This window comes from Peromyscus eremicus, chromosome 17 (assembly GCF_949786415.1).
Source record: "Peromyscus eremicus chromosome 17, PerEre_H2_v1, whole genome shotgun sequence".
NCBI classification, from domain to species: domain Eukaryota; kingdom Metazoa; phylum Chordata; class Mammalia; order Rodentia; family Cricetidae; genus Peromyscus; species Peromyscus eremicus.
Window position 1 is genome coordinate 57,049,598 of NC_081433.1, and position 16,434 is coordinate 57,066,031.

General features: G+C 36.3%; 1 protein-coding gene across 1 annotated transcript in view; it reads right to left on the minus strand.

Moving 5' to 3' along the window:
* Positions 1–16,434, minus strand: part of LOC131894250 (vomeronasal type-2 receptor 116-like) — a 48,544-nt gene that overhangs the window by 8,558 nt on the left and 23,552 nt on the right. The window contains exons 2-3 of the mRNA XM_059244476.1: positions 1,759–2,050; positions 562–1,371 (exon numbers count right to left, since the gene is read on the minus strand). Coding sequence (XP_059100459.1) covers positions 562–1,371; positions 1,759–2,050 — 1,102 coding nt within the window. The remainder of the gene's footprint in view (positions 1–561; positions 1,372–1,758; positions 2,051–16,434) is intronic.

Genomic DNA, 16,434 nt, shown 5'->3' on the forward strand with positions numbered 1-16,434 from the left:
ATTCAGTAAGATGAAACAAAATGTATTATGAATCAGAACATGGTTAACTGTTGTTCATCCAGATCTCAGTAGTGTAGTGAAAGCTTGACATATTCAAAATGTATTCAGGACACAAGGATGCTTGTGTATTTATGGATACATAAAATTCACTTCATAAGAGATCATTTGTATACAATGCCCATGTTAGCTCATCAGCGTTTAGACATTCCTAAAGTTATTTTGTATATTGACAGCTCTTCAGCAAATTCTAATTGAATCATCATTTTTATAAAGAAAATATTTTCTGCTGAAGATGTTAACTTACTTAAATGGCAAAACCCTAGGATCAGGGGAATGGAATACCAGACATGGTTAATGACACCATGCTAGAAAACATGAGTTTAATCCTCAGAACCCATGTAATGAAAAAGAAATGACTCTAGCAATTTGTCATCTGATTTCTATGTGAGTGCTGTGAAACCCAGTCCCATATTTACATTGATGTAGTCACACACACACACACACACACACACACACACACACACACACACACATTTGTGCCATCCAAGAAATGCACTTTACCTTCCAGGGGAAATGCACCAGTCTCTTTATACCTCCTAGTCCCTGAAATTCTACTTGATGAAGAAATAAATCATGAAGAATATGGGCCACAGCATACACAGCATTGTATAGGTTGTAACTCTCCTCACTTATGGCCATATCAATAAGTGGATTAGGTAACATTTCCAAGGAGGCATTGAGTGGACAGTTCTCCAGTTTTGTACAGTCAGACTCAGAAAATGAACAATCAAAAAAGAAAGACCAGAATATAGCTAAGTAAATGTCATTTGGGTATTTCAAGGGGTTAACAGTATGGATAAATTTTCTATAACCTGCTATTTCCTTATGGTGGTGTGAAAACATGAGAGATCCGTGAACTGGGTGTAAAAATACACTATATTTCATTTTGGAAGAATAATATGGTGAGGCCATGACCCAGACTTTTTGTGTCATTAGAGATTGTTCTACCATGTAAAAGAATGTCACCAGAGAATCAGAGTCAAAATAGACTATAATCACATTTACTGATGATTTCAAGATATGATGAAGATGATCCATCTTAATATCTGGAGATAATGATGACCTACCAATTGATATGATTTCCACAAAGGCCACACAGATACTGTTCTTGTCCAATTCTATTCTAAAGTTAGACCAAAAATGAATGCTTCTTTCATCTTCTGAGATACAAAGCCCCACCCAGTTCCAGTGGAAATGGAGGATTAAAGAGGTCATAGCATGGGTCAGAAATGTGTCTTTAGGTGCCATCTGATATATAGAAGTTAAATGGATATTGCCACTCAGGATGGGATCAAAATGCCCAATGGTGAGCTGAAGGAATAAGAGAGTTAATAGGAATATTAAGTAATATTAATAGTAATATGAAGATAAGTCTTACACAATTATGAGACCTGATTTTCACTTAACAATAGCTGTAAGTTTTGGGAAGGAAGATTGGTTCATCTCATAGTTATAGTCACCATCTTTTAACTCAGAATTTTTGTAATATTAATGATTAGACAGATTCAGAAAAAATGCATTGTCTTCTACAGCCTCTACCAGTAGTCTACTTCTAATGAAGACCCCTGAGTAATTACATTTAAACATACATTTTGCCTAATGCATAAATCCAGTCTCCACTTTTCATTTTACTCATGAATATGTCATTATTGCTGAACAAATAATCAATTCATTTCACTCTACGGCTACAATACTTACCTGTGGAAATTTGTACATCTCCAGCAGTTCTCCAATAAGAGTAGATACTGTCCATGATGGTCCTGTAATCAATGCTACAGACTTGCTCTCTTTCCTACAGCTGTAATTAGGAATCATATTGTCAATCCCTGAGATCCACTTTAAAAAGACATACATTGTGTCTGCATCAATAAATGGGATATTATACACATCAAATCCCAAAGTTATATTGGGTAAAATATGAGCATTTCTGTTGATCTCTTCAATGGCAAAAAGAAGGGACAGAAAAAACATGTAGGTCTTGGGCTTAATTCTGTAAAGATAAGAAAGAATCATTAAGAGGAGAGTTCAAGTCATGATTTTATTTAAGGAAAACGTAGTGAGTTTATAGATTCATAGCTCATATATTGACCAATTTAACACATTGAAATTTTATTTTGCTAGCACTTACTAATTGTACAAATTAATGGATTTTATCATTATAGTTAATAGATGTTTATAATATAATTTTGTCTTTTTCAATCTGCTATTAGCAAAATAGTCCTCCCTGTCCTATGGTTCCCCTTACTCTACTATAAGTTCTCCTTATACTTTGTTCTATTACCACTGTTATATTTAGTAGAATAGTTACCATTTTTCTGTGGATATTGCTTTGTATGCTGTGAATGTGTTGCTCTGATTGGTTAATAAATAAAGTGCTGATTGGTCAGGCAAGAAGCATAGACAGGACAAAGAGAGAGGAGAATTCTGGGAACAGGAAGGCTGAGTCAGGAGTCATCAGTCAGACACAGAGAAAGCAAGATGTAAAAGTACCAGTAAGCCACAAGCCACAGGCAACCTATAGATTAATAGAAATGGGTATAGTTTATAAGTAATATAAGTCTCTGTATGTTTACTTGGGTCAGAGTGGCTGCAAGAGCCAGGTGGACACAGGAAAACTCCAACTACAAATGGCACCCAATGGCTTGAGTTTCCACCTTAAACCTAAAAATACTTACTTCATGTCTCATGTGGGTGGTGAGATGCTGCAACATGCAGGCTTGAGCTACTCTATGGTGGGTTTGAGACATGTGGACTGAAGCTACACCATGGCATATTCCTGCCAAGTTACAGAGTTTTCTGCAAGCTGGGCAACATGGTGTATGGTGGATATAGCTTTTGCTGCTAAAAAAAAGGAGGTTTCTGGGCTACACACTGCTTTGATAGAAGCATAAACCCACTGCTTCTGAGAGTTGATGGTAAACATGGATTCCAGATCCAGAGCTGGCGGTAAACATACAACTGCCATGTTGGGAAGCTGAAGTGGGTGGAGCCAGCAGCCACAGCTGCTGTTTCAGTCCTGGTAATGCTGCAGTTTAAAGCAAGAGGTTCACAACAAGACGGATTCAGATGGAATAGTTTACAATGTGTGTAAAAATGTATGTAGGTTTGGAAGGGAAAGAAAAAGTAATGTATGCAGTTATATAAAGTAATAGTTTTAAAAAATAAAGTCTCTAAAGAAAAAGTAAAAGTAATATAAAAATAAGCCATGTAAAGATGGATATCACACAGAGAATCTCAATTGTGTTGCCTTTGGGATTTTTAACTGCAGAAAGACATTTGATTGTAAAGGCTGCTCAGCTAAACCAATATGTATATTTTAAAGGTACCTTGATTTCAAAATTTGGATGTAAGGATATGTTGCTTTGGAAAGGAGGCTCTGCTTTTGTTTCTACAGAAATCAAGAGGCTAAGGATTTGTTCCAGATTAAATTACATCAGGTTTGACCAGCCAAGACCCCCTGAAAGGTCTCCTATGACAGCATGGTCCAGATGATCCAACATCCAGAACAATTTCAAGGCAACTGGCTCAGACAATACAGCCTACTGACTACCCCCTAATCCTAAAATTTTCTTTGTGTCCCCATAAGAATACAGCACCCTCATCCAGCAGGAAGTAGTAAGAGAAGCTATGCTCAAATTCCCAAATATACCAAGCTGTCTTTGGTGATGGAATTGGCTCACTCCTTCTCTAAATCCAAGCATATTGCTAAAAGGAAAGGTTGAGAGATTCTTCTGTCCCATATCGGAAGAGCCCTCTGGTGTGAGACAAAGAAAAATCAGTATTTTATTTAAAACAGTTTGATTATAAATGTAATCTCTTTCTAAAGAAAAAAGAGATAGTATAGATATGATAGGATGAAAGGATGAACCTACATTTAAAGAGCAACAACTTGTTTAGAAATGTTTTGCATTGCTATGGTTTTTAGTTTATTGATACAAGTTTAAACTTAATTTTGTTTTATATATATATATATATATATATATATATATATATACACACACCCTCATTTGAGGTATATGTTTATGTAACCCATTTAAATTGTAATGGATAATTAAATAATACAGATTAATAGTCTTCTATGATAGTCAAACTTATAGTCATGTTAAGTTTTCTAGGTATACATAGATATAATTCAATTAGGTAGGTAATCTTCAAATACTTCAAAGACCTACAGAATATGGCATTTAAAATATTTTTAAAATTTAGACTTTCTTGACAATGAGACATGTCTGCTCCTGACAGGACCAATTTACTTCAGAGAGGAGGATGGGCATCAAAGACACTCCATATGGAGTTTATCTTTGCCTTGGCAAAAATAGCCAATTGGGCAAGAAACTGTTCTTGCCTGTACTGCTTGATTGACTGGTCATGCAGGACCCATAGGAAGGTGACCACTGAACTTTGCTTGGTGAAATGGTCCTTCAGGTTCCTGCTTCACAGAGGAAACTGCCACACATTCTACAGGACACTGAGAAAAGTGACTGAGAGACTCCAGGCCTATGGGCTGAAGACAGATGCTCCAACTTTACAGAGGAACTTTGGATGACTGTCCAAGCTGCCAGATGTCTCTGTCTACTCTTGCAAGACTCCCAAAAGTTGCTTGTGTCCTTCTCCTGTTTCTCAGGTAATATTATATCCTTCTGAGGTCTTTGATATAGCTGAAGACCAGATAGTTATAATTTCCTTAGTTATGATAAAAGAAAAGTTAGATATGAAACCTTAGACTCACAAATATAGGATAGATAGTATATCTTTTTTAATTTTGCCAAATACAAGTAGACTAGATATTATAAATAGACTAGATATTGTAACTATAATTCCTGCTTGATAATTGTTTTGTTATATGTAATTTTACTATGTTAAAGTGAAAACCTTCCTTTTTGAAAAAAAATAAAAGGGGAAGTGCTATGGATATTGTTTTGTATGCTGTGAATGTGTTGCTCTGATTGGTTAATAAATAAAGTACTGATTGGCCAGGAGCCAGGCAGGAAGTATAGGTGGGACAAAGAGAGAAGAGAATTCTGGGAACAGGAAGGCTAAGTCAGGAGTTACCAGCCAGACACAAAGGAAGCAAGATGTAAAAGTACTAGTAGGCAACAAGCCACTTGGCAACTTATAGATTAATAAAAAATTGGTTAATTTAAGATATAAGAACTAGATAGCAAGAAGCCTGCCACAGCCACACAGTTTATAAGTAATATAAGTCTCTGTGTGTTTACTTGGATCAGAGTGGCTGCAAGAGCCAGGTGGACACAGGAAAACTTCAACTACACTGTTTTGTGTATACATACTGACAACTGAAAGACTAGATACTGCTGATTCCATTTAGTTTTGCTCATAATGTATGCATATGCATATATGTGAATATGAGTTATTATTCACATATATTTAATTTATATATGCTTTTAGGACTGAGTAGTGGGTATTGGATAACCAATTAGGTGACTCATTCCTGTCAAAGACTGATTTTCCTTCTCTTGGCAGTCTTTAGTTACTTATAGGACAAGGGCTAGGGATTAATGGTATTTTCTCTACTCATGTGGCTATGTCTTCTAGTGTTGTCATTACTCAAGCCTTGTTTAGCCTACCATACAATTGAGAGTTCATTTGAACAGCTTTCCTTCCTGTGTAGAGTGTACAGTCTCACAAAAGATGTTCTCATCCTCTGTCTCGTAGAATACTTCTAACCCCTCTTCCATGGTATTTCCCAGACATATGTATAGGAATTGAAGATGTATCTATTCATTGGGTTTACACACCCCTTAGTCACTTGTTCTCTGTATATCAACAAGCTGTGGATTTCTATAATTTACTTTTCTGTATATTGCAAAAAGAAATTTCTTCAATGAAGATTGAGAGTGAAAACTATATTTATCTGTAAGTACAAGAGTAAGTATTTAGAATGTGGTTAGAAATGATACTGGATTAAGAAAGAGTTAACTACCTCCTGTGTATTTTATACTCTGGCCCACAACTCTAATTGTCTTACCAGAGGCTATATAGATCTAGGAAACTTATTCCTAGACTGAACCCTCTCCATGGGGCTGCATACTCCCACCCACAGCTCCAGCTTCTTTACCAGAAACCAGGTAGATCCAATGGACCCCAGGTAAGACACCACTCACTGTCCACCAACACTCCATAAAGCCTACCCAATAGCTCCAGGCTGTACTCCTTTGACTGGGCTCCATAATCTGTCCCACAACTTTGGCACAAAACTTCTGCTTAACCCAAGAAAAGCCTGATTCTAGGGAACCTAGGTCAGATAATGTCCACTGCCAATTAACAATCTCTAAAGCTGGTCCAGCAGCCCCTAGCTATATCCTCTCTCCTGAGCTCCATATCCCAGCCCACAACTTCTGTAGAAAACTTCTGCTTTACTGGAAAATATACCATTATAGAAATCACAGAGACCAAGCAGGTACCCAGAACCCCAGAGGCCACAGAGGTTCTTGGAGCCTCAGAAGTAAAGTTTTCATCCAAAAACTCAGAGGTCTTGAAGGTGACAAAAACAAAAGTAGACACATCCTCCTCAACCTGAAGACTCACTAATTACCAGAACCCATTGCCTCATAGGCCAGAAGACCAGATATGAAACAGAAACCAAGGAACAAAACACTCATCTAACAAAGGCAAACTCAGGAAGCAACAACTAGAGCTACAGTCATCCCAGATGCCTACATGCCAGCATAAGAACACAATTAAGAACAGAAAGGGCAACATGGCATCACCAGAGCCCAGTTATCCTATGACAACAAAAAATGAACATTCCAACCCAGCTGAATCACAAGAAAATGACCTTAAGAATTACTTTATGACAATAATAGCATCTTTAAAGAGGAATGAAAGCATCTCCTAAAGAAATTGAGGAAAAGGCACCCAAAAACAATTGGATAAAATCAATAAACCTCTTGAAGAAAGCCAAGAAAAAAACAAACAGGTGAAAGAAGCTGTTCAAGACCTGAAAATGGAAATAGAAGCATAAAGAAGATACAAATAGAGGGAATTCTGGAAATGGAAAATCTGGGCAAGAGAACAGGAAATAAAAATGCAACCATCACCAACAGAATACAAGAGATGGAAGAAACAGTATCAGGCATTGAATATACAATAGAACAAACATATTCTTTGGCCAAAGAAAATGTTAAATCTACAAAATTTGTAACACAAAAAAATTCAGGAAATCTGGGACACTATGAAAGGACCAAACATAACAATAGAAGGAGAATTCCCACTCAAAGACCCAGAAAATGTATTCAACAAAATCATAGAAGAAAATTTTTCTTACCTAAAAACATACATTTCTATACAGATAACTGATATTAAGCTAACAGAAAACTAAATAGATTGAACCAGAAAAAAGTCCCTATGGCATATAATAAAGGCATTAAACATACAGAATAAAGAAAGAATATTGAAAGCTGCAAAGGAAAAATTCCAAGTTATTTATAAAGGCAGATGCATTGGGATTACACTCGTCTTATTGGAGAGCACAAAAGCCAGAATGGCCTGGAAAGATGTCTTGCAGACCCTAAGAGACCATGGATACCAGCCAAGACTACCAACAAAACATTCAATCACCATAGATGGAGAGAGAAACAAGATATTTCTTGACAAAGTTGAATTTAAGCAATATCTCTCCACAAATCCAACCCTACAGAATGTAACAGAAAGAAAACACAAACCCAAGGGAGTTTATATCCACAAAATCACAGGCAATAAAAAATTTCACACCAACAAAATACAAGGAAGGGAAATACTAACACACACACACACACACACACTACCACCAACACAATAACAGGAATTACCAATCATTGGTTATTAATATCTCTCAATATTATCAATGACTCAATTTGTCAATAAAAAGACACAGGCTAACAGAATAGATACCATCCTTCTGCTGCACTCAAGAAATAAACCTTAACACCAAAGATAAACTACCTCAGAGTAAAGGATTGGAAAAGATTTTTCAAGCAAATGAACCAAAGAAGCAAGCTGGTGTAGCTATTTTAATCAAAGAAAATATACTTCTAACAAATTTAATCAAAAGAGATAAAAAAGGACATTTCATACTCATCAAAGGAAATATCCGCAAAGATGATGTCTCAATTCTGAACATCTATGTCCCAAACACAAGGACATCCATATTTGTCAAAGATAAGCTATCGAAGTTTAAATCACACATTGAACTTCACACATTGGAGGAGACTTCAGCACCACACTCTCACCGGTGAACAGGTCATCCAGATAAAAACTAAAAAGAGAAATAATGGAACTAACAGACATTTTGACACAAATGGAGCTGACAGAATCTATAGAACATTTTATAGGAACACAAAAGACAATACCTTTACTCAGCACCTCATGGAACATTCTCCAAAATTGACCATATACTTGGTCACAGAGCAAGTCTCAACAGATACAAGAAAATTCAAACATACCACTGTTCCTTATCAGACCACTGTGGATTAAAGTTGTAGTTCAACAAGAGAAATGGCAAAAAGCCTGCAAACTTATGGAAACTGAACAACTTTCTGGTCTATCACCACTCGGTCAAGGAACAAATAAAAAAATTAAGACATCCTAGAGTTCCATGAAGATTAATCACAGCACAGCCAAATTTATGGGACACAATGAAAGCGGTGCTAAGAGGAAATTTCATAGCACTAAGGGCCTTCAAAAAGAAATTAGAGAGATCTCATGCAAGAGACCAAACAGTACACTTAAAAACTCTAGAACAAAAGAAGCAAATGCACCCAAGAGGAGTAGACTGCAGGAATCAAAGTGAGGGCTGAAATCAGTAAAATAGAAACAAAGAGAACAATACAAAAATTAATGAAACAAAGATATGGTTCTTCACAAAAAATTAACAAGATAACAAACTAACTAAAAGGCAGACAATGGATATCCAAATTTAAAAAATGAGAAATGTAAAGAGGGATATAACAGCAGTTATCAAGTGACTCCTAAGAATCATTAGGACAGATGTCAAAAGCATATACTTCACAAAACTGGAAATTCTAAAAGAAAAAAAAGGATAACTTCCTCAATAAATACCACTAACCAAAGTTAAATCAAGATCAGATAAACAGCTTAAATATAACTAAAATCCCTAAGGAAATAGATGGAGTTGTTAAAATCTCCCAAGCAAAAAAAGGCCTGGGCCAGATGGTTTTAGCACAAAATTCCACCAGACCTTCAAAGAAGAGCTACTACTGACACTACTTAAATTATGTCATAAAATAGAAAGAGAAAGAACATTGCAAATTCATTTTATGAAGCCAGAGTCACCCTGACACCCAAACCACATGAAGATTCAACAAATAAAGAGAATTCTGGACCAATTTGCCTCATGAATATTGATGCAAAATACTCAATAAAATATTTACAAAGTGAATCCAAAAACACATAAAAAAGATAATCCACCATGATCAAATAAGCTTCATTCCAGAGATACAGGGATGGTTCAACATACAAAAATCTGTCAATGTAATCCACCATATAAGCAAACTGAAAAAAAAAATCATGGTCATTAGATGCAGAAAAGGCTTTTGACAAAATCTAATGACCCTTCATAATAAAAGTCTCAGAAAGACCAACAATACCTGGGTCATACCCAAACATAATAAATGCAGGTTACAGCAAGTCTGTAGCCAACACTTAAATGGAGAGAAATTCAACACAATTCCAGTAAGATCAGGAACGAGACAAGGCTGTCCAGTCTTTCCACATGTATTCAATATAGTACTGAAAGTTCTAGCTAGAGCAACAAGAGAACTAAAATAAATCAAGGGGATACAAATTAGAAAGGAAGAAATCAAAATATTTCTATTGGCATATGATATGCTATTATATAAAAGTGATCCCAAAAATTCTATCAGAAAACTGCTACAGTTGATAAACGCCTTCAGGTAAGTGGCAGGATATAATGTTAACTCAAAAAAAATCAGGATCTCCCACAACATGTTACAAAGAAATCAGGAAACAACACCCTTTACAATAGTCACAAATAATATAAAATATCTTGGAGCAACTTTAATCAAACAAGTGAAGACCTGTATCCCAAGAACTTCAAGTCTTTGAAGAAAGAAATTGAAGAAGATATGATAAGATGGAAAGACGTTCCAGGCTAATGGATAAGTAGGAATAACATCATAAAAAATGGTCTATGCCACATGAGCAGGCTGCAGATGCCTTTATAGCAAGTGTGGCTCAGTTTGGTGGTGAGTCTCAAAGGATATACATGGTATAAGATGAATGCCCCAGGTAAGTGGTAAAAGGATGAAGGGTACTACAAGGCAGATAGTAAATGTAGCCTACCTGGAACATTGTCATGGGTAGTGTCTATATGGACCCTGTAAGAAATCAAGCCATGTTTTGGTGGTACCTTTCATAAGAGGGGAGATGGACTGTGAAGAGAATGCCATCTAAGTCAAGCAACAGCAGGATTATGGATATCGACATCTATACTTAGATAATAAATCATAGCTCTGTGGACTAAGAATTTGAGAACATAATGTGTTATTAGGTTTATGTGAGTTCAGGAAGGTGCATCTGTTAGAGATGAGATTTTTGTCCTCCTGAGGACTAAGGGTTATTATCATTTCACCACATAAATACGTATAAATACTAAATCACAGAATCAGAAAATGAACACACACCTCAAGGCCTATTTTCTTATTTGATTTCTCAGCTGCCATATTGAGAAAACTAAATGTTTCCTATATATCTCCCCCAAGACTGGATATGTGGTTAAATAGCTGCTGTAGCTATCTAATTTACAACTGAAATTTAGACAACCATGAAGCCATTTGAGCCTATCTATTTCAACATTTGACTATTTCATGATAAAGTTTTATGTCCTAATTTTTGCAAGGTAAAATATTATGATATTTCACTTAAAGGAAAAACAACTATTACAAAAATGAATATTGAATAACAACTCAAATCATATTTTGGCTGTGTTTTTACTTTCATTTACTTGTGGATGTTAGTGTATCTTTGTTTCTGTCTTTGGGGACAAGACATGTGAGTACCAAAACACAAATAGAGATAGCCAAGAACATCTTTCAGAAATTGTTTTCTTCCTTTTTTTAATTAAATTTTCTTTATTCATTTTACGTACCAACCCCAGAACTCCCTCTTCCCCCCTCCTGCTCCTCTATGCCTTCCCCCTGACAACATCTCACTCTCTCCTCCAAAAGGATAAGTTCTCTCATGGGGGAGAGCAAAACCTGGCAAATTCAGTTGGTGCAGGACCAAACCCCTCCCCCTTGCATCAAGAGTGAGGGTGTCTGACCATAGGTAATAGGATCCAGAAAGCCAGCTCATGCACCAGGGATAGATCCTGATCACACTGCCAGGAACCCCTCAAACAGACCATGCTACACAATGGTCTCCCCATGCAGAGGTATAGTACAGTCCCATGCAGGTTCCACAGCAGTTGTTCTAAAGTATCTGAGTTCCTATGAGCTCAGTTCAGTTGTCTCTGTAGATTTCCCCATCATGACCTTGACCCTCCCTTGCTCTTTTTTTTAAAAGATTTATTTATTTATTTATTTATTTATTTATTTATTTATTTATTTATTTATTTATTTAGAAGAGGTCAGCAGGTCTCATTGCAGATGTTTGTGAGCCACCATATTGGTGCTGGGAATTGAACTCAGGACCTCTGAAAGAGCAGCCAGTGTTCTTAACCTCTGAGCCAACTCTGCAGCCCCCTCCCTTGCTCTTAAAATCCCTCATACCTCTCTTCTACTGAGATTCTGGAGCTTGGCCTGGTGCTTGGTTGTGGATGTCTGCATCTGCTTCCATAAGTTACTGGATGAAAGCGCTATGATGACAAGGCATTTACCAATCTGATTATTCAGGCCAGAACAGGCACCCTTTCCATTATTGCTAGGAGTATAATCTGAGGTTTTTCTTCTGGATTGCTGGAAATCTCCCAAGTACCAGGTTTCTCCATACACCATAATGTCTCCATCTATCAAAATATCTCTTTCATTGCTCTCCCACTCCATTCCTCTCCCAGCTTGACCTTCCCATTCCCACATATTCTTATGACCCATCCCCTCCCCTCTATTACCCTCACTCATCCCCAGTTTACTCATGAAGATCTGCTGTTTCTCCTTCCCAAGACATTTCTAGCTTCTCTGGAGCTGTGGGTTGTAGTCTGGTTATCTTTTGCATTACATCTAGTATCCACTTATGAGTGAGTACTTACCATGTTTATCTTTCTGAGTCTCGGTTACATCACTGAAGATACTTTCTAGTTCCATCCATTTTCCAGCAAATTTCATGATGTCATTGGTTTTTACAGTTGAGTAATACTCTATTGTGTATATGTACCACATTTTCTGTATCCATTCTTTGGTTGAGAGGCATCTAAGTTGCTTCCAGGTTCTGGTTATTACAAATAATGCTGTTATAAACACAGTTGAGCAAGTGTCCTTGTGGTATGGTTGAGCATCCCTTGGGTATATGCCCAAGAGTGGTATCATTGGGTCTTGAGGTAGATTGATTCTCAATTTTCTTAGAAACTGCTGTACTGATTTCCAAAGTGGCTGTACAAGATTGTGCTCCCACCAACAGTGGAGGAGTGTTCCCTTTTCTCCACATCCTCTTCAATATAAACTGTCATCAGTGTTTTTGATCTTAGCCATTCTGACAGAGTCCTTTTGACCTGTATTTCTCTGATGGCTAAGGATGTTGAGTAATCCTTTAAATGTCTTTTGGACACCTGAGTTTCTTCTGTTGAGAATTCTCTGTTTAGATCTGTAACCCATTTTTTTTAATTGTATTGGTTGGTATTTTGCTGTCTAGTGTCTTGAGTTCTTTATATATTTTGGAGATCAGTCCTCTGTCAGATGTGGGTTAGTAAAGATTTTTTTCTCATTCTGTAAGCTGTTGTTTTGTCTTATTTACTGTGTCTTTTGCCTTACAGAAGCTTCTCAGTTTTAGGAGGTCACATTTATGAATTGTTGCTCTGAGTGTATGTGCTACTGGTGCTATATTTAGGAAGTGTTCTCCTGTGCCAATGCATTCAAAGCTACTTTTTACTTTCTCCTCTATCGGGTTCAATGTAGCTGGATTTATGTTGAGGTCTTTGATCCACATGGACTTGAGTTTTGTACATGGCAACAGATATGGATCTGTTTGCAATCCTCTACATGTTGACATCCAGTCATGCCAGCATCCTTTGTTGAAGATGCTTTTTTTCCCATGGTACAGTTTTGGCTTCTGTGTCAAAAATCAGGTCTTCATAGGTGTGTGGATTAATGTCAGGATCTTCAATTCAATTCCATTGGTCCATTTGTCAGTTTTTATGCCAATACCAAGCTGTTTTTATTACTATAGCTCTATAGTAGAGCTTGAAGTCAGGGATGGTGATGCCTCCAGAAGTTGCTTTATTGTAAAGGACTGTTTTAGCTATCCTGGTTTTTTTGTTGTTGTTGTTGTTTTACCATATGAAGGTTAAGTATTGTTCTTTAGAGGTCTGTGAAGAATTGTGTTGGGATTTTGATGGGGATTGCATTGAATCTGTAGATTGCTTTTGGTCAGATTGTCATTTTTATTATGTTTGTTCTACCTATCCATGAACATGGAAGATCTTTCCATTTTCTGATATCTTCTTCAGTTTCTTTCTTCAAAGACTTAATGTTATGTTCTTGTCATAAAGGTCTTTCATTTGTTTGTTAGAGTTACCGAAGATACTTTATATTATTTGTAGCTATTGTAAAAAATGATGTTTCTCTGATTTTTTTCTCAGCCTTTTTATCATTTGTATATAGGATGCTTACTGATTTTATTTTAGTTAATCTTGAATCCTGCCACATTACTGAAGGTGTTTATCAGCTGTAGGAGTTCCCTGGTAGAATTTTGGGGGCCACTTGTCTATACTGTCATGTCATCTGCAAATAATAAAAGTTTGACTTCTTCCTTTCAATTTTGTATCCCCTTGATCTCCTTTTGTTGTCTTATTGCTCTAGCTAGGACTTTGAGTACTATACTGAATAGAAATGGGGAGAGTGAACAGCCTTGTCTTGTTCCTAATTTTAGTAGAATCGCTTTGAATTTCTCTCCATTTAATTTAATGTTGGCTGTCTGCTTGCAGTGAATTGCCTTTATTATGTTTAGGTATGTTCCTTGTATTCCTGATCTCTCCAAGATCTTTATCATGAAAGGGTGTTGGATTTTGTCAAAGGCTTTTTCAGCATCTAATGAGATGATCTTGTGATATTTTTCTTTCAGTTTGTTTATATGGTGTGTTACATTGACAGATTTTTATATGTTGAACTATCCTTGCATCTCTGGGATGAATCCTTCTTGATCATGGTTGATAATTTCTTTCATGTGTTCTTGGATTCAGTTTGCCAGTATTTTATTGAATATTTTTGCATCAATATTCATGAGGGAGATTGGTCTGTGATTCTCTTTCTTTATTGCATCTTTATGTGGTTTGGGTACACTGTAGCCTCACAGAAGAGTTTGACAATGTTTCTTCTGTTTCTACTGTGTGGAGCAATTTGAGAAGTATTGGTATTAGTTCTTCACTTAACATTTTGCACTAAAATCAGATGGCCCTGGGCTTTTTTTTTGTTTGGGAGACTTTTAATGACTGCTTCTATTTCCATAGGAGTTATAGGTCTATTAAAATTGTTTATCTGGTCTTGATTTAATTGAATATGTAGTACCTATGCAGAAAGTTGACCATTTCTTTTAGATTTTTCCAATTTTGTCGAGTACCGGTTTTTGAAGTATGACCTGATGATTTTCTGAATTTCCTCATTGTCAGTTGTTGTCTCCCTTTTCATTTCTGATTTTGTTAATTTGGATATGCTCCCTCTGCCTTTTGGTTAGTTTGGGTAAGGATTTGTTTATTTTGTTGATTTTCTCAAAGAATCAACCCTTTGTTTCATTGATTCTTTGAGCTGTTTTCTTTGTTTCTATTTTATTGATTTCAGCCCTTAATTTGATTATTTCCTGGCATCTACTACTCCTGGGTGAGTGAGTCTGCTTCTTTTTGTTCTAGACTTTTCAGGTGTTCTATTAAGTTGCTAGTGTGAGATTTCTCCAATTTCTTTATGTAGGCATTTAGAGCTATAAACTTCCCTCTTTGTACTGTTTTCATAGTATCCCATAATTTGGGTATGTTGTACATTCTTTTTCATTGAATTCTAGGAAGTCTTTAATGTTTTTCCTTTATTTCTTCCTTGGCCCATTGGTGATTCACTTGAGCATTATTCAGTTTCCATGAGTATGTAGGCTTTCTGTAATTTGTGTTGTTTTTTAATTCATCAGAATGTAAGCTATGGTGGTCCAATAAAATACAGAAGATTATTATAATTTTTTGTATCTGTTGAGATTTGCTTTGTGAACAAGTATGTGGTCAACTTTAGAGAAAGGTGCATAGGGTGCTGAGAAGAAGGTATATTCTCTGGCTTTTTGGTAGAATGTTCTATACATGACTATTAAGTCCCTTTGATTTGTAATGTCTGTTAGTTCCCTTATTTCTCTGTTATGTTTCTGTCTGGCAGACCTGTCCATTAGTGAGAGTGGGGGGTGTTGCAGTCTCTCACTATTGGTGTGTGAGTTTTCATGTGTGATTTAAGCTTTAGTAATGTTTCTTTTACATAAGTGGGTGCCCTTGTATTTGGAGCATAAATGTTCAGAATTGAGACTTCATCTTGATGGATTTTTCCTGTGTTGAATATCTAATGTCTTTCTTCATTTCTTTTGATTAATTTTAGTTTGAAGATGTTAGGATAGCTATACCAGCTTGCTTCTTAAGTCCACTTGAAAGGAAAGACTTTTCCCAGACTTTTACTATGAGGTAGTATCTGTCTTTGAAGTTGAAGTGTGTTTTTTATATGCAGCAGCAGGATAGATCCTTTTGTTGTATCCATTCCATTAGCTTTTATAGGCAAATTGAGCCCATTGATATTAATGAATATTAATTACCAGTGATTGCTAATTCCTGTTAGTTTTTAGTGGTAGTGTTGTGTGTTTCCCTTCTTTGGGATTGGTTGGTGTCTATTGTCTGTGTTTTCATGGGTGCATCTAAATTCCTTTGGTTGGATTTTTCCTTCTAGTGCTTTCTATAGGGATGGATTTGTAAATGCGTGTTGTTTAAATCTGGTTTAATCATGAAATATCTTGTTTACTCTGCCTATGGTGGTTGAGAGTTTTGCTGGGTAAAATCTGGGCTGTCATCTGTGGTCTCTTAGTGCCTGCATAATGTTTTTCCAGGACCTTGTGTCTTTCAGAGTCTCCATTGAGAAGTTGTGGGTTATTCTGATGGGTATACCTTTATATGTTACTTGACCTTTTTCCTTTGTGGCTCTTAATATTTTTTCTTTATTCTGTATTTTA